Source organism: Vairimorpha necatrix, chromosome 10, assembly GCF_036630325.1.
Source record: "Vairimorpha necatrix chromosome 10, complete sequence".
NCBI lineage: Eukaryota > Fungi > Microsporidia > Nosematidae > Vairimorpha > Vairimorpha necatrix.
In genome coordinates, this window is record NC_088825.1 from 149,145 (window position 1) to 168,554 (window position 19,410).

Consider the following 19,410-nt stretch of genomic DNA (forward strand, 5'->3'; position numbering starts at 1 on the left):
CATTTATACCTCAAATCGCGTCCAGAGTGACCCCAAAGCGGATATAATCAACGGGCATAGTTTTAATAACCCGAGGATAAACATCGCCGTACTAGCTAAAAGGTTCCTACAATCATCTTTATGACACATGGCTCCTTATACCGCCACATCACTAGCCCGGCATTTTTATTGGGCTGTGTTGACCACCAGTCATCCTCTAGTTTCGTAAAAATGCTATAGAATCTCGTAAAAGGAGTTTACGAGACCTTTTATTGCCTTACTTCGTCTAGTCTTTTAGTTAGCTCTAGGATCACACCAAGATGTATCAAAAATGGGCTCTTACTGGGGAGTACCCATCAAAAGCCTTTATGTTTTATTAAATCGCGCAAAGAGGATACTGTTTTTCGGCCTTAAGGTACGTTTCTTTACAAGATGCTAATCTCCCCATGGCTGGACGCGCAGAAGTTTCATTAAATCAAATTAATGTTTACAGTAGACATTTTTATAATCCGAAAATTTCCAATTATATCATGAAAGTAGAAACAATAGTAGTGCTTCTCGGATCTACCCAACCATTACTCAATGAAAGCATCGTCTTAGACCACTGATCTAAGTGCACACAGATTGACCTTCTATCTTGCTTTTTTTTATATTTATACATAGAAGCTGTATGATTTAGTAAGATTATACTCTTTGTTGCGGTAAGCATACTCTGATATTTTAATCATAAATATGAAGAATTGTATAACTTTTTAATAATCTATAAAAATAAAGATTCAAACAAAATGTATTCACATGCTACTTTTATATTTTAGGCATAGTTGCCCACAATTGCTTGACTTCTTTTTTACCTTCAAAAGGTGCTTTCATTTGATTTACTTCTCATTGAAGTCTTTCCAACCCATTCTAAAGTTGTTTTATAAGTTACAATCTTTTATTCTTTGCATCATCTAAACAAGCTTTTTGTGCTTCTTTTAAGTTTTAAATGTCTTATAATGACAAGTCCTGCTATTCCAATTTTTTAATTTTCTCAATGATATTTTGTTTGGTTAAAGTGCTTGCCTTTACTGCACTCTACTCTTTCTATCCTTGTTCCTACTTTCTAAGTAGAAATAAGATTTGTCAACTATACTTCACCTTTTCCTTTTATTGTTTTGTCAAGTCATAATTTGAAATATTTGAGGATTATGCATTTCTAAAAAATAAATATGCATAAGTTTTTAAGAATTTTTCTTATTTTTGACATGTCGACCCTCTAATTACCAAAAAGCTTAGAAAATAAAGGTTATAATAAGCTTTTTGTATATAAATTATAATTCTATACCATTTTATTTATTACCAAATATATTCTCTAATTCTGATCTACGATCTTGTAATACACATTCTATTATCCACAATATATTCTTAATCTCTTGCTCTTTGAGTTTAAGATATGAATACACACATGTGACATCATTGTGAATATTAAAAGACTCCCGGTATCTTTCTAATTCCTTCTCAATAAAATCTGTGGATTTAAATCTTCCTACATCTTCAATAGTCTCCGCCTTAATAAATGAATCAATAGTCCTGCCATCAAAATTTGTAATAGCAGGAAACAAAGCTTTTCTATCAGTTTTTATATTTAAAGTGTTAATAGTAAGATCAACAATGTATCTATCAGCTTCAGTCTTTAAAATCTCTTTCATAAAAATTTCTCTATTTTTTAATTGTAAGAAAGTGTCTTCCATAAGATATTTTAAAAATAAAGCTTGAGAATTCTGAAAGTCATTATCTTTAAATTCTGTAGCCCATTTCAATTTATAAAAATAATTCCTAAGAAAAGAATTCTCTACGCAGTAAATTCGCACGTCGTGCATGTCTTTACAAAACTTCAAAGTTTTTAAAGCATCAAAATGGCCAATCTCGATTTTTTCAAAAGATTTTTCTAAATCGGGATCTGCTATTTTAGATTGCAATAAGAAAAAAAAGTTATGTATCTTGTGGCTACCAATCCAGTAATTTAAAATAATTTCTAATAGGTCAGTTTGGCAAGATTTTAGACAACTTTTATATTCATAAAATAAAGTCATATTAAGTCTTTTTTTGATTTCATTCTTAGTTAATTCCATGTCTTCTGTTATAAATTTATAATTTTTCATCAATTTGATAGAAAATTCTTCTAAATTTTCACATTGCTTCAGACTATTGTAATCTTCTTCTTTGTAGAGACACAACTTCTTACCAAAGATAGAAGAGATCAAATAACCGTATTCTTCTGTGGTTTCAAACTCATAATTCATATTAAAGGGCCCCGATTATGGAAATAAACAAAATAACGGCAAATGAAAAAAATAAATTTGATGAACATTTGAATAGACTTAAGGAATTTATAGAAGAAAATAAGACTTGTATACATGAAAACATTATATATTGTTTCAAGAGCGAATCTCTTAAGACAATTCTAAAAGCTCATCTAATACAAGGGGATATTGATAAAAATTTTTACAGTGAAATAACAATAGACGAGGAAAAAATAAAACTAAGAAATAGTCCAATATTCATATACGGAGAATATATTAAATTATCAAGAGAAATGACACAAACTCCACTACGAATTTCTGGAAAATTAAAATGTAAAAAAAGTGTTTCAGAATTTACTAAACAAATAAAAGAATATTATCAGAGCAAAGAAGTAAAATTTATACCATCAGGAAGAGAAGACATTGATGTGAAAATGATTGGAGGAAGGCCTTTCCTTCTAAAAATAATTGAACCAAAAAGAAATTTTTATAGTTTTCATATACCACTAATATTGGACAAAGATGTGAAACTACAGAACATGATGTTAGTGACCAAAGAAATTAGAAATTTTATTCTTACCGGAGAGAAAAATGAGAGAAAACTTTATCAATTATTAGTCGCCAGTAAAGAAAAACTTCAATTTAATAAAAAATATGAACTTTTACAGAAGACACCACTGAGAGTGTTACATAGAAGAGCAAATTTAGTTAGGAATAAAGAAATAGAAATATTAGAGAGTGAACATATTAAGGATCCTAAAGATATAATTTCTGACATTAAAGATCTTCCTCAAGATATTTTTTACTACAGGATTGTACTTAGGGCGTCAGCGGGTGCGTACATCAAGGAATTCGTACATGGAGATTTGGGAAGAACTCGTCCTTCACTTTCAAGTAAGACGAATATTTGTGATCTTTTGGAATTGGACGTGTTAGAAGTAGAAAAAAAGGAAATTGATCCTAAATTAATAATTAATAAATAAAATATAACTTAACACTTGTTTTATACAAAATGGTATTATTATAATTACTTGACTTAAGAATAATATTGCTCAGGATCATAAATCATATACTGTATATGTATGCTTATAAAGTAATTATAATAAACTTATCTTATGTTAAACGATTAAATATTTATAATTTAACAAAATGATTAATTTTTTATTGATTGTGTTGAAAATTACGGAAACATAAAAAGTATTTTCCTATATATCTATAAAATATGGATCTATTGGCCTCTAAATCTTCTTCATATATCACTTCATTAGGCATTTCTTCGGGTTCCAATTCTACACTTTCTTTTATAAATATATCCTTGGTGATTTTTTGTTCAACTTCTTTTCTAGGTATAATCACTTGTTTAACGGGCTCTTTTTGTCCAAATGAGACTTCATAAACTTCACCCTTTCGACTAAGGTTGTTGATATTGTATTTTAATGTTTTTTGATCGTGTCCTGCATGCATTTATTTGTTTACAAATATTTTTTTTATAAAACAAACAAAAAAATATGTTTTAAATTGTAATTGACATATAAATGTTAGTACTTTAACTTTTTTGCTATGAAGTAACAAATAGAAATTGTGTTTCCAAAAAAAGAAATTCAACCTTATTTTTAATACTAAATATATGAAAGTTAATGTTTAGAAAAATGTAGAATTTATTTTTTAGCCACTTAACATGAAAGCTTAAGCTTTAAATGATATTTTGAATAATTTTTATTATTAAATCAATATTCTAAGGTGGATTTAGCTTCTAAATAATTTTAATTTTCAAACAACGTGTTGTCATTTACCAATGATAAAATATTGTCCAGAATGTTTTTTTAGATATAACTTGGTTGCTCTCCTTAGCTCTTTAAGCTATAGAAAATCACCCCGAGACTATACTAAATATTTAATTTATCAAAATTCTAAATGTCATCATATACATAATTAGTTTCTAATTAAGAATTAGTTCTTGTGATAAGCAACAAGCTATGAGAACAAAAATTGTACAATATAATTAACTTAGGGATTTTACCTAACATAATTTATTCTAGCAAACAAAAAACCATGTGACTCATAAGTAAATTTCGAAATAGTTCATCAAAAATCGTTTAATTTATGATCTAAAATTTGATAAGAATACAATGATTTTAGAAAAATATATTACATATGTATTTATGCAATTATATAATACATAAAGATTAAAAGTGTATCAATAATTATGCGTTATTGTTTTTGTCATCATATACAAAGAACTGGCGTAGGTATTGTCATGTATCCAGGGTATATGTCCATTTTTATAGTAAAACTCTTAATAGTTATTTTTGTAAATAGCTTTATTATGTTTTTTATAATCTTTATTGTTATTATTTAATGAGTCTCTTCTGATCATTTCCGCGTACACGTCTCTGCAAGTTTTTTTATATTTTGTTTTTAATTTTTTATTCTGCGTCAACACTAAACACAAACATTGGCTTACTTACGAACGTAGTACGACCTCCAACTTTCATTTGTTGGTTGTTTGTGTGACTCTTCTTACAGGCCACTCGAGATATTAACCTGTTGATAGTATTGGCAGCTTCTTATGTGATATAGTGATGCACATCACAGATATGATAAGATTATGTCGATATAGAACAAAAAATATTCAAATTCTTCTTGTCTTAAAAAAAGGTCTTTAACGGCCGTATTAAATTAATTTCATGTTTTCATAACACATCATATTATGAATAGTTAAATGTGTCCTACTTTTTAATTACAGATTTTTTTTATATTTGTAAACAAACAAATGGACATAAAATGGATTATAAAAGGTGACCAGTAAATCAAGGTTTTTTTTGTAATTACAACCAACAAATTACTCTGAGCATAATTAATAAAAACAGAATGACAAATCAATTATTAATCAATTCAAACAAACCAATTTGAATTTTTTTGTTAAAATTTTTAAAATTAATTTTACCCCAATGTATTGGAAGATAATTTATTTTATAACTTTAATATTAGGTACTATTGTAAATAGCGAAACTTATCAGGATGTTATATGTCTCTTGAACTTTTTTGACAAAAGTAAAGATTTAAAATATAATGTAGATCTAGAACTCTCGTGTAACCTAGAAGAGCTGGAGATGGCAAAACAAGAAATACTTACTAAACATCAAACTAACATAAAAACCATAAAGAAAACCTTTCTAAAAGATGGTATAAAATCAATTCAGCACTTGGAAGAGGATGTTGAAATATTGAAAAAAAAATATTTTTATCAAGCTATAGACTCTCTTGAAAGTGTCGATATAACGACCGACGTACCAGAATGGATTTTATCACTCGAGGGAATTCAAAAAATTATGTGTTGTAGAGTTTTTAAACTTTACAAAGAATATTTTAAAAAATACAAACATTTAGAAGATTCAGACCAAAATACATTTATTAAATTTGACGGTATTATCTGTGTTTTGGGAGGAAGGTTTAATGAGATGTATTATTGGGATACTTACTGGATAATTGTTGGGCTATTAGAATGCGACATGGAAAATGAAGCTTTTGATTTGATTAAGAGTTTCGTCAGTATAATTAAAAACTTGGGATTTATACCAAATGGTACTAGAAAATATTATTTAAACAGAACACAGCCTCCATACTTTACACATATGTTAAACGCCATATATAATAAAACTTCAAATTCCGAAATTAAAGAATTCATTATAAACCAAGGACTAGACGCAGCGTTGATAGAATATGATTTTTTCATGAGTAAAAGATCAGTAACATTTAAAAATCATACTCTAAATTTGTACAAAGTAACAAAAAATACTCCAAGAATAGAGGTTTACAAATATGATCTAATGACATTTGTGGAGTCGGGAAAGAACAAAGACATTTACAGCAATTTAGCCAGTGGAGCAGAATCTGGTTGGGATTTTTCTTCTAGATGGTTACTTGATGGAAAAAATCTTCATACTATTGATATTATAAATATTATTCCTGTTGATTTAAATTCAATAATGTTACGCAATGAAATAATATTCGTAAAACTTTTACGCGAAAGAAAGTTAACAGAAGATGTCTGCAATAAGATCAAATCACTAGAGATGGCGATACTTAACAGAAAAAAGGCAATGAATGATATATTATGGAATAATAAAGAAAAAACTTTTAATGATTTAAATATTAAAAACAAGAAATACACTAATTCACGGTTTTATATATCGAATATTTATCCTTTATATTGGAATTCTGATATTAAACCACTCGAAAAATATTCTATTTTATTAAAATATAAAAAGGAATTATTTGGTTACGAAGGTGGAATACCTGTCAGTGGAGAATATGATGGAAATATTACAGGACACCAATGGGATTTCCCAAATGCTTGGGCACCATGCACACAACTTTTTATTGATTTTCTTTTGAAAAATAATGAAAGAACTATGGCGCTACATGTTGCAAAATCATATTATATGTCCGTAAAAAAACAATTTATTGAAAGTAAACTGTTTTTCGAAAAATATAACTGTTTATTTTTAGGAGAAGAAGGCAAAGGTGGAGAATATCCGGTTCAAAATGGGTTTGGATGGACTAATGGTACATTAATTTATATAATCAAGATTTTTAAGACTGAATTAGAGGAAGAATTCGATCACATGGGTTCTTATAATAAAATTTCTGATTATCTAACCAAAAAAGTTGAATATTTAGAAAGGGACGTGAATTTGAGGTTTAAGTAAATTCTTTTAATATACTCTATTTACTAATTCTTACATTTAAAGGTTTTTTTATTATATACACGGAAAATGATTTTTTTATAAATTGCCCGTATGTTTTTCAATTCTAGCAATATGCTAAAATCTATCATTATTAGATTTTATATCCTATGTCTTTACTCTTTAATTATGTCAATTTCTTTTCTGGAAATCATCGTACAGTTTTTTCTTATATTTATAATGCTTTCGCATGTTGTCCATTTTTACGTTTTGATGTTAATGTATAATTTTTTCTGATGTGAATCAATAATATGTGCTTTCTTTTTTATTTACAAATTTTTGTAATTAACAATTTTTAATCAAAAATTTTTAAACTACTTTTTCAAATAAACCTTTGTTTTTGATTTTAAAAGTAAATAAATATCTGAACTATTGAAATAAATTTAGAAAATTGTAATTAGAATTAAAACACTAAATATTGTGTCTTTTTATAGACAAATGCCATTTGTAATATTTTTATGTAAAAAAGACATGTTTTATTCATTTTTAATGGATTTAAAACACGTTTTCCTTGCTATTTTTTCTCAGTGTTTTTTTTTCATTATTAGTTTCTGTTTTTTTTTTTTCAATTTTCCCCCTTGAAATATGAAAATCAAAGTTGGTCTATGTATAGGATATAATGGAAATGGATACAGTGGTCTACAGCTAAATGGAGATCTAAATACTATAGAAAAGGCCATATCTGAGTGCCTATTTGAATGTTCTGCTATTAAAGAAAGTAATGCCAAAGATCCATCAAAAATCCATCTAAAATCTGCTTCACGTACAGACAAAGGAGTGCACGCTGCTTTTAATCTTGTTTGTTGTAAAATAGAGTGCGAAATTACTAAAGAATTAATAAGTAATTTAAAAGAAAAACTTCTAACTAGAAATATATATCTATATAAGATAGTAAGATTAACAAAATCATTTATACCAAACAAATTATCCTTATCAAGAATTTATGAATACATAGTCCCAACTTATTTCCTAAAAAGACAAAATTTTTTAAAGGAAATCGACGAACTAACTAACAAAGATTTAAAGACTGATAAAACAATTAAGAGGGAATATACAGAAGAAGATATAAAACACATTATTGGTTCAAAAGCGAATGAAGAAGATATTGACAAATTTAAAGAAATTTTTACAAAATTTTTAGGCACTAAAAATTTTCATAATTTTACAACAATGAGTAATCCAAAGGGGAAGCAACGCCATATTAAAGATATAAAATATTCTGATACATATAATATAGACGGAATAGAATATATAAAAATCAGAATGGAAGGTCAAAGCTTTTTATTACATCAAATTAGGAAAATGACATATTTTGCTATACTTTTGACTAGATACAATAGAGAAAACTACGAAACGATTTTTGAAAAAGCATTTTCCTTAGAATATTTGCACATTCCTAAAGGACCAGGGGAATATTTGCTACTTGATTCGCCACTTTTCATGGAAATAAAAGACAAAGGAAAAATGACTGATACACTTGATGTTGATCATGAAGAAAAGGAAAAATACAAGAAAAACATAGTGTATAACATTATACACACAAAAAGCAACTTATATTCTTTTCTTTTTTCTCTGGATGCCTCAAAGTTTCATAATGATAAGCTCAACTATCTTAAATAAATTAATTTAAAAAATAAAAAATATCTTAATTTTGATTATAAATATAAAGGCGCATTATTAACAATAACAAATTTATATTGTAAAAACTGAAACAATGAGAAGAGGATTGGACATATATACACATGTATACTTTTACAACCTATTATATAGGAAAAAGAATTGTAACAAAGAGAGTGATTCTGGTTTTAGACATGAGTAGACCTAAACATGAAGGCATTAATAGAAACAACATCGCCTGAATCAATTCAAAATTGTAGAGTCCAGCAAAAAAACATCTTCAGATTTTGCCTAATAATTTTTTATTTATAAAATTTAAAATGCACAATGTCTTCTTATTGACAATGGAAAATTCTTAAAAGCATATTTAGCTCTATAAAATGCCATTAAAAAAATTGGTAAAACTTTAATATTAATATAAAGATAATTAACATCAATTTGCCTCTGTATTTAGATGATCTAGACTTAACCCATGTCCTCATATGCGACATTACTTACAAAAAAAGCAGTAACCTCAAAATGTCGGCATACACCTTCATTCTTACAGTTCTGCTTAAAAGAAGAGTATTCTCCTAAATATATCTTTGAGCTACGCTTCAGGCTTAAGAGGCTTTCAGCCTTAATCGAAACGACGTAGCTAAGCAACATAACTTAATAGTTAATCGCACTACCAGTGGTCATCACTTAGAATCCACTCGTACTATCAAAGTTCACTCAAAAATATTTACAGTAGGGTAAAACTAACCTGTCTCACGACGGTCTAAACCCATCTCACGTTCCTCATTACCGGGTGAACAATCCAACACTTCGTAACATATACACTACGATGATCAGAAGAGACGACATCGAAGAATCAAAAAGCAGAGTCGCTATGATCGCTTGCCTGCTACAAGCCAGTTATCCCTGTGGTAACTTTTCAATCACCCAATACATAATGAATGTAATTGGGATCGCTAGGCCAAGGTTTCCCTACTAAATACAGTCATATGCATAAAGTAAAGCAGATTTATTCCCTTATAATAAACTGATGGTTACCATCCATCATTCATCTACCTTAGGACAGCTGTGTTACTTTTTAACAGCTGTACCGCCCCAGCCAAACTCCCCATATATTCTAATAAATAAATATTCAAACATACTAGTGGTTACACAATACTTCTCCCACCTCTCTACAATATACCGAATATTTATTAAAACATACTAAAGTCAAGCTCAACAGGGTCTTCTTTCCCCGCTGATAAATAACAAGCCCGTTCCCTTGTCTCGTGGTTTCACAAAATTGTAAGTAGGGACAGTAGGAATCTCGTTGCTCCATTCATGCGCGTCACCAATTAAATGACGAGGCATTTGGCTACCTTAAGAGAGTCATAGTTACTCCCGCCGTTTACATTCGCTTACACAACTTTAACAATAAATGCACTGGGCAGAATTCACTTCTTGTAAATACAAAAAGCTATGTTTTTAATAAACAGTCAGATTCCTTACATAGTAAAAGTTCTAGCATGCTAGAGCCAATCTTTATCCCAAAGTTACAGATCTAATTTGCCGAATTCCCTTACTTACTTTAATTTAAAATATTTGTTATGATACAAAGACACCTGATGCGGTAAGGTACGGTTAAAATTATTTTATTTTTATCAAGTATATATAATTAACTATTTCTTATCATGACAATCCATAGTTAAAATTAAATTTAATTCATTTATCTTAAATTTATTGAAATATACTGTCATTATCAAGTTACCTTATAATAATTTAATAAAGAATTATTAATCTTTTTTGTTTTTATAAATAACACCGATTCACTTCAATAATAATTGAAAACCCTAGTCTATATCTATACAAATATATTGTTACTGCCTCCAAGATCGGCTCATTTGTTTCTTCTATATATACTCACATATATACTTCAATACAAACAAATTGCACAGCTACCTAAATATTTATTAGAAACATCTCATAAAAGTAGTAATCTTTTTCCATTTTATACAATAATACATTCGGTAGGTACGTTGTAACACGTTTCTTAGCGGATTTCTACTTCCATAACAACCGCCCTACTGTCTCAATGTATTCATCATATTTATGGTATAATATCTACTATTTAGAATATTTAATGTTTCATAAGGTTCATCCCTTTTTGCACATCATTCTTACAATCATGTGCCCACTAGTTATACAATAGATTCATTATATAAATTTAATTTATATAATTCCATAGAATTAAAGATTTCTCATAGTTAAAAAACTATAACAGTGTCCTACATCTATGTCCTATACAATAATAACTGCTGTCCTGAGAGACATTTCGCTGTGAACCAGCTACCACACAGTTCGATTGGTCTTTCGCCACTATACACATCTTAAATCATCGATTTGCACGTCAGAATGATTATGGTCTTCCAATAAACTGTTGCTTATCTTCAACCAGAACATGTATAGTTCACTGTGTTTCGGGTCTTATAATTATAACTAATCAAGTTAATAAAGATTAAAAAATTTAATTTTTATCTTGCTATAATTATAATCTCCTTGGTCCGTGTTTCAAGACGGGTCCTTAAAAATAAGGCTAAACTCCACACATTTTCACAAGTTCCTTCGCAGTACTTATTTTCTATCGGTATACCATCATATTTAACCTTAGATATTTCATTCTACCTTTATTCAAACTGCACTACCAAGCAGCTCTACTCAAGTACATTATTCTATTCTATTAATAACGAATATAATATTCTCTATAAATATAATTAATAGAATAAACCATTTACAACTCCAATTAAGGATTACAATGGAGGGTTATTTCTTGTTCACTCGCTGCTACTAAAGAAATCCTAGTTAGTTTCTTTTCCTCCTTTTAATGATATGCTTAAGTTCAAAGGGTTATCAATACATTATAAATATATTAATTAGGTAAATAATATACTTTCGTATTCTATTACGACCTTCATCGTTATGGTATCCTATTGATCCCATGTGTGGGTAAATTTAATAATTAAAATTAATTTAAATTTAACTTATTATGATCCTGCTAATGGTTCTCCAACAGCAACCATGTTACGACTTATATCAGATCTAATACATATTGTTCAAGTAGTTTTCACTAATTTCACAACACATATCATCTTAGATAGCGACGGGCGGTGTGTACAAAGAACAGGGACACATTCAATTCTACTTATTTAATAAAATTTACTAGCAATTCCAAGTTCAAATATCTCTTACAAAATATTATCCCATAAAGATTATATATCTATTGTATTGCGCGTGCAGCCCAAAATGTCTGAGGGCATAACGGACCTGTTTTAATCCTTTCCTTCCTACACTGATTGTGTCTGTCTATTAATAAAAGGGTCTCACGTCTTGTTGAAATTAATCAAAACTTCACAGCATCCATTGAAAACGGCCATGCACCACTATTATCATTCTCAGATTATAAATCTTCTCTGAATAATAAAATATTGGTAAGTTACCTCGCGTTGAGTCAAATTAAGCCGCACAATCCACTCCTTGTGGTATTCTTCCGTCAATTTCTTTAATTTTCAATCTTGCGATCATACTATCCCCAGAGCCAAAAAACTCAAATTTCTATCATCTAATACAATTAATATCATATCACATCGTCGGCATAGTTTACTGCTGGAACTACAATGGTATCTAATCATCTTCGCTCCTCCAGCTTACGTCCTTGTTCAAAAAATACATACAAGTGTACAGCTTTCGCTTCTGTTCGTCCAGTCAGGGTCGTCACATTTCATCTCTCTCCCAACTATACAGTACATTTCATATTGCTTCTTAAATATAAACTACGGGCTTTTTAACTGCATCAATCATCATACACACTCTTGGAACAAGTATTACCGCGGCTGCTGGCACTTGATTTGCCCTCCAATTAATCACCTCATATACTTTTACAATATGAAACAATAGAATATTACTTCCCATAACTGCCTCAGATAAAATCCATAGGTCAAGTTTCGCCCCTGCTGCAATCCTTAGACTTAGTAGCCGTCTCTCAGGCTCCTTCTACGGAATATTACAAAGTAATACCGTTACCCGTCATTGCCTTGTTGAGCCATTACCTTAACAACTAGCTGATAGGTCTCACTCTTACTGTATATGTTTTATGCTACACATTAACGCAGTTATACTAATTTAATACATTAAATAAAGTGAGTATTACTGAGCAGTCCATTTTTCCATATCAAAAACATGCATGGGTTAATCTTAGGGAATAGCGTCTACTTCAGGCAGAATCAACCTGGTGTTGTGTATTAAAAAACAATATATTTGATTTTAATCAGTATTTATGAAAATATTAGAAATGATTACATTCCTCATTTGTGCTTTAGTTTAGTGCTTAAAGCATTGTGCTAATGAATAAATAACCGCGTTCGGTTCTGTCCGAAGCCCTTAAATTTTTTTGTTGCTTGATATCTTCGATCTTAAAATTATGGCCTTTATATACAAACTTGTTAAACTAAATCGTATCACTTGTGAACGTTTCCCTCTAGATGAATTGCGTTAAGTTTAATAAGTCCCACAAAAATAAAAACATCTGTTTTTTCGTATTCCATTTCATGTAAAGTACTGTATGAGTATGAAAGCCTTTTGGGGTGCACTTTTGGTAGAACCCTTAAGGCAAGTCATGAGAAAGATCATAGAGCAGAAGGGGACGTAGCGCAATACTGTATAATTATGTAACATGCTTGCAGGACTTGTAAAAACAAATGACCGAAGAAATACTAAATGCAGTTTTAGCGTTCTAAGGGGCAGTATGTATAATTAAGATAATACTAGCACGATGATGTTTCTCCGCGATGTTATAGACCATAGTCTGTAAATAAATCTTGGATGAATTATTATGATTTCAATTTAGAAATAGATATAGTCGTTTCTTTTGGAGCTAAAGTTAAAGGTACGGTGATTTCGCAGCACCAGCAAGTTTGACGCTAAAGGTTTATGTGAGTATAAATTACACGGTATTAGCTAAAAGAGTATTTGTGGCAATTTTTTGTATGCACTTAATCGTCCTAATCTTTTACTTTAAGAAAAAGGTGATTTCGACGTGTATAAATGAATGACTAGTTCAATTTTAACGTATCATGTATTAAACAAAATTGTACAATTTGAATATTTTCATATGGCCGACGATGCTTTTATTCACTTTGAGCATAGAGCGCTGATGTGTCTAATGGCAGTTTCTAAGCTGTTCTTTGATCATATAAATAATTGATATACAATTTCAATCTTCATTGTAAAGAACATGTTTACGATAAATATTGAATAAAAGATTAAACAATACCATAATGATTCATGTTTGCATCGCATACTATGTAATATATGAGAAATTCATAACCAAAAAATTGCAATCAATCCTTTACATTTACTTAATTTTGTTGTTGTAAAGGTAATTTTATTGGGAATCAAAATTGATCACTTCTGTTTAAAAAAAAATTCCTGTGCCAACCCGCAGATTCCTCCATTTTAATGATATATAGATGCAATTTGTGGGATTTTTATTTGATTGTATAAGTTTTTTTTTTAAATAGTACATTAGATTAACTTTTAAAATCTTTTCTATAATAAGAATATAAAGGGTTGAAGATTTGAATTAGACAAGAAATATATAAAATAAAAAGTAATCCGAACATTCTTCTCGCAAATAAAAAACGACATATGATAAAAGTTTTTTTTGTGTATTTCAAAATAAAAAATATTTTGTATGCGGCATTATCAATTACTTGGTCAAATGTAACCAATGACATTACAATATTTCGTCAACTATAACTAAAACTTTAAAAAAAAAACTTAATTTGCTTTGAAATTGTATAAAATTCTTTTTTTATACTTAATACAGCTATTTTTTGTGTGATCAAAAAAAAAGTAGCTTAAAATTACTCAAATATCACACTTTTTTACTTTTTTGACGTTTTAATCTAAAAATGCATAAATATCTTAGTGATAGGATTTATGTAGCTTCTTGCAAAGCTTTTGCAACCAATGAGTTTATCTAGAGCTTTTTATACTTTCTATTGTTGTTATGTATATCTCGGGGGTTATATGCCCCAACTAACAATATTTTTAACTATGTTTTGCAGAATTTTTGAGGAGATCTTTAAGTCCATAACGAAAATCAAATATTTCTTTAGTTTATACTACTTAACATACAAAAAAGTTAAAACAATGTGGTATATCTTTCAAAATTGAACTACGAGATATAAATCATAAATGACTTCTTTATAAACTTAGCAAGTAAAAAATCATATATACACATAATCTTTATCGTACAAATACGGCCATATAACAAAAATAAAATAATGGTGTATATAGGATTTTTTATCGAGATGTATCTCCTCTGTATTAAGTCATATCAAATGAGTTATCATAGGCATCTTCTGATTCAAAAAGCTCTTTTAATTGCATTTACGCACATTTTTGAATCAATCTTGAGATAACTCTATACAGTCATATGTTTTTGTTACTACTGACTTCTACTTCTTTTCGTATGGGTTATTTTCGTGTAGAATTTATATGAGATCCGGTGTAGTATAAACCTGTAGTACTTATATCTAATAATTACAAAAACATGTCTACAATTTACAATGATTCAATTTTTTTGCCAATTTTATAGAACTCTTTTATTTGACTTATATAATATATCCGATTTATAGTATTGAATGTTGATTTTTCTTTGCACTCTGTTAAAAACTGCAAGTTTTACATTTTCGTACTAAGTTAGATTGTACTCAATATAAAATAAATCAGTAAATATAAAAATTTTAGTTTTTTTAATAATATATTATATTTCGCGGCCGAAGAAAAGACTTGTTTGGCTGAGATATATAAGCAAGATTTTTAATCTATGTGAGAATACTTTAAAATTCTTCGGCATGCAACAAATAATTTTTTTTATCAGTTTAAATTAACGAGAGTAAAAACTTATATTCAAAGTTTAAGTAAAAAATCTATTTTTAAAGAAAATTTACAATAATTACGTCTACGATATTAAAAAACAAATTTTATTATACTTAATTACAAATGATTTAAATATAAAAGTATTAATATTTAATTTACTAATGACTATGAATATAATGTCTTCCCCTATGAATGTGTTTGTCATGAAGTGAGTATTTAGGCTTATGGGGCCAATATTCTTCAACAACAGATGATGAATGTTCATTTTCATTCTTTGGGCCTTTATCATTTTCATCGGAGTCAAATGCTAGTTTAAACATTGAGCCCACGTCAAAGCATGGAGCTTTCATAAAACTATTTGTGTCTTTATCGTATCCAAAGCATTTGGTATTATTCCTAATCATAAATTTTTCTTGTTCAAATAATACAGGTTCAAATATTTGGTTTGCTCCTCCATGTTTTGCATATAAAATTAGTTTGCTTCCACTTCCTGCTACATCAAATACCTTGTTATATTTGGGTACTTCAATGAAACTTTTATTGTCGGCCTCGTGTTTTATTATTGCTTTTATAATATCTTCCTTATCAGAACATCCGTATATATCATTACCATCTTTACTACACAAACTCAAATTTGACTTGATGTTTGTAAATACTACCTCAGTTAAATCCGCATACTTGAAAAAAAATTGTATAATAAATGAGTACATATTTTACTTTCAATTAAAAATTAATTTTTATATTTTTTTTTATTTTAATAGACAAATAAGATTTAAATGATTCGAATGTTAGACGTCAATGTTTTTAATATAAAATTGATTAAAAGTTTTAAAAATTAAAATAAATCTATCATATAAAGTTTAAGTGTATAAATACGCATCTTGTATGACATCACCAATAAAATATAATACATTAATATTCCATGCAAAAGTAATGACCAGTAAAACGAAAATTCTGTAGATCTAGTTCTTTTTTTTTTATCTAGTTTTAAAATTAGACACATTATATGTTTATAAGATAATTTTTTACTCTTATATAGCACCAAATATAACAATACTGTTATATTTATAACAGGTGAAACAACAGAAGCATTACGTACTGTTGGAATAAAAACATGGAGTGTTTATTAAAAAAATAAAATAAAAAACAACATTTCAAATATTCTAAAACAATAATATGACATATTTGACATGTTTAGCCCTTACTACACGTATTACACTGCTTTATTGGTCAGTTGATTTTCAAACAACTAAGCAATCTACCTTTTGATAATTACATCTAAAACAATCAAATTCAATTTTAAAAGACACGGTGACAGCGCAACAAACCCCGCAAACTAAACTTTGTAATATTAAGATGTATATTGCATCTTTCCTTACCTTATTTATATCTAGGCTTTTGCTTTGATTTTATCGGCTATAAGATACTATAGGTGGTTTCATGACGTAAACACAAACAAAATCGTCAACAAGCACATGACAGCATCTATTTGTCGGCAGAGTGTTTTTTGCTTAGATATTAAAAGTTCTGTGTACAAATATCTTTCTTCTAATTGCTGTGAAGCATTAGAGCTATCGAAAATAAAAAATAATGGGGAATTTTGCCTTTTTCGATCGGGAAAAAAATATAAAAGAATATTATTGAGATGCAACTAGCAGCCGTAAAGGCTACTGCTCAAATTAACATTGTGTAAAGGCTCTCGTTTTAGATATTTTTTTTGTCAAGAAAGGGCAAAATGCCCGCGCAGAACTACATCAATCGTGGGACTGACAGATTGGGCGATACTTTGAGACTCGAGTTCACTAAACCCTCACTTTCTTGACTATGGTCAACAAGCTCCACCATATCCATTGGGCTTTGGCCTAGGAGAATTTTCGGTCAACAAATATAATCCCACAGAAAACCCCTTGTCTTAGAGGCATAATAATCTGCAAAATTCTCGTAGCAGACATTACAAAATAGTCAATACTGGGCTGTTCGGTGATCGCAGAGTTTCCGAAGCTCGTATAGCGACATACGAGTTCGTCACTCCAACCTCCTCTCTTAGTAGTAAATATGTTTCAAAAAAAGATCATTATATATAAAATAAAATTTCCTTTCGATGCAAAAAAATATCCTTAAAAATACTAAGATGAAATATTAGATAGTATTGTTTGATTACTATAACCATAGAAAAAAGGAAATAATAGACATCCCGTTGAATCGTCAACAGCTCTAATCTAATTGAATTTCAAAACCCATATACAAATTATAAAAACGGTACATGGCCGTTTGGAACCCGCTTTGAAAATTTAAGGACCCTCTTTCAGAAAATAGCCAAATTAGCAAAAATAATGTTTGTTAAGGCAGATGAGCTAATTAGTGGCGAAATAAAACATACATGGAAAACAAAGAAAAGTTTATTTTGAAAAAATTTTATGCTGAATCGGCGTGCGCCTTGCTCGTTTCTCTAACTAGTAGAAATACGTATTTCCTTGAGGTAATACAAGATAATGTATAACCTGTTTCTATTATGATCTCTAATCGATGGGTAGCATATGAGGCCACATTAAAAAAGCAAAGGGATGGAGCTAGTACTACGAATCACTCCAACAATGCTATAATCCCTAGCGATTCTGAGACACAATACCAAACAATTTAGTTGGTTTTGGCTCATTTTTATAAAAATATATGATCTAGACATGGAATAAACCAGGACGACCTCTATGAGTACCTTTTACAGTTCCTCTGAGACTTCCAAATTCCCAAAAATCTTTGGATAAATTGTTTTTTTTTTCATTATTTAAATAAATCGTTAAATATCTTTTTTTATAATTTTTTTTTTATTTTCCTTTTTTCGAAATTTTAAAGCGGGTTCTAAACGGCCATGTACCGAATAAATCTTTTTGAAATTTGAATGAAAAAATAACTAATTTACAACGCCACATATCAAAGATCGGCGATTAGAACCCCGAACGGAAGCATGTTTACCACAAAAGTTCTTTAGATGGCCTTAGAAAGCCTAATCATTCCATTCAGACATGGGCTTGGTGCTGATCAGGGAGGGGTATTCGAGAGCTCATTACGTGGATTAAAGAGGGAAACTTTCGATGAGATGTAAGTGTATCTCGTGAAAAGTAATAAGTAAGTAAGATATTATACCTGTCAATAAGTTTATTTATATTTCCATCCCTCTTTTAGAAATGTTTTTAAATACTTTTTGTAGCCAATCAAATCTGTCCATTTGTAAAAATAAGATTGGCCAGTATTTGATCGGCTACGACAATACCCAAAAAAATTCATATAAAAATTGAATTTATATTTGTAATGTAAATATTTACATTAATTTTTTTTCTATATAAATATTAGGTTCTAGAAATTCCTTTTTGTGATTAACATGTACTAACAAACTCCTCGGATTATTTTAGATACCTTCTTTTTGGGGGTATAACTCATAACAAAAAAAAATTCATGGTAAACAGTAAGACTCGGAAACTACCTGGCCTCGCGACATTAACTAAAGTTTTCATTGTACTTGCTTTTGATAAATCACCTTTCTTATTTTTATCTCACTCAGGGACTCATTACTATATTAATCTTTAAACACTTGTAAGACTAGTTTTAATACGCAACTGGAGAAAAAAGATAATCTTGCTTTGATCAGCATAAAATTTTTATGAAAGCAACTTGAAGAATAATATTTAAGAAAAAAAAATGGAACGTGCCATAGATATTTGATTAATGTAAAACTGCCTACGAGTTATGAACCCCCTTAAATGTTTCGCATAAATTTGAACTTCCTCTTTTGGAATTGAGTAAAATAGTTTTAAACCCTTTCGGGTGTTCATTCGTCAATTAAAATTAGAAAAGTGTTCGATGTGTTGCGACAT

At 29.1% G+C, this 19,410-nt stretch overlaps 6 protein-coding genes and 2 non-coding genes across 8 annotated transcripts; 3 read left to right on the forward strand and 5 right to left on the reverse strand.

Annotated features, from left to right (window-relative positions):
• Positions 1-1,307: 1,307 nt before the first annotated feature.
• VNE69_10031 (V-type proton ATPase subunit d (VATL2)) lies at positions 1,308-2,261 on the reverse strand (the record flags this gene model as incomplete). The annotated part of the gene is made up of 1 exon (XM_065474752.1): positions 1,308-2,261. The coding sequence occupies one exon, from the start codon at positions 2,259-2,261 to the stop codon at positions 1,308-1,310; it is 954 nt and encodes a 317-aa protein (XP_065330824.1).
• A 68-nt stretch (positions 2,262-2,329) lies between these two features.
• On the forward strand, positions 2,330-3,244 carry VNE69_10032 (tRNA pseudouridine synthase PUS10; the record flags this gene model as incomplete). The annotated part of the gene is made up of 1 exon (XM_065474753.1): positions 2,330-3,244. One exon carries the CDS (start codon positions 2,330-2,332, stop codon positions 3,242-3,244), a length of 915 nt encoding a protein of 304 aa, XP_065330825.1.
• Positions 3,245-3,422: 178 nt separating this feature from the next.
• On the reverse strand, positions 3,423-3,725 carry VNE69_10033 (uncharacterized protein; the record flags this gene model as incomplete). The annotated part of the gene is made up of 1 exon (XM_065474754.1): positions 3,423-3,725. The coding sequence occupies one exon, from the start codon at positions 3,723-3,725 to the stop codon at positions 3,423-3,425; it is 303 nt and encodes a 100-aa protein (XP_065330826.1).
• Positions 3,726-5,212: 1,487 nt separating this feature from the next.
• VNE69_10034 (trehalase) lies at positions 5,213-6,973 on the forward strand (the record flags this gene model as incomplete). The annotated part of the gene is made up of 1 exon (XM_065474755.1): positions 5,213-6,973. One exon carries the CDS (start codon positions 5,213-5,215, stop codon positions 6,971-6,973), a length of 1,761 nt encoding a protein of 586 aa, XP_065330827.1.
• Positions 6,974-7,594: 621 nt separating this feature from the next.
• On the forward strand, positions 7,595-8,629 carry VNE69_10035 (tRNA pseudouridine synthase 1 (PUS1); the record flags this gene model as incomplete). Its single annotated transcript, XM_065474756.1, has 1 exon — positions 7,595-8,629. One exon carries the CDS (start codon positions 7,595-7,597, stop codon positions 8,627-8,629), a length of 1,035 nt encoding a protein of 344 aa, XP_065330828.1.
• A 500-nt stretch (positions 8,630-9,129) lies between these two features.
• VNE69_10801 lies at positions 9,130-11,611 on the reverse strand. Its single transcript, XR_010574014.1, has one exon. It is a non-coding gene; the product is annotated as a 5.8S-23S ribosomal RNA (ribosomal RNA).
• A 33-nt stretch (positions 11,612-11,644) lies between these two features.
• On the reverse strand, positions 11,645-12,889 carry VNE69_10802. Its single transcript, XR_010574015.1, has one exon. It is a non-coding gene; the product is annotated as an 18S ribosomal RNA (ribosomal RNA).
• A 2,810-nt stretch (positions 12,890-15,699) lies between these two features.
• VNE69_10036 (ricin B lectin (RBL4a)) lies at positions 15,700-16,251 on the reverse strand (the record flags this gene model as incomplete). The annotated part of the gene is made up of 1 exon (XM_065474757.1): positions 15,700-16,251. The coding sequence occupies one exon, from the start codon at positions 16,249-16,251 to the stop codon at positions 15,700-15,702; it is 552 nt and encodes a 183-aa protein (XP_065330829.1).
• Between the last annotated feature and the right edge of the window lie 3,159 nt (positions 16,252-19,410).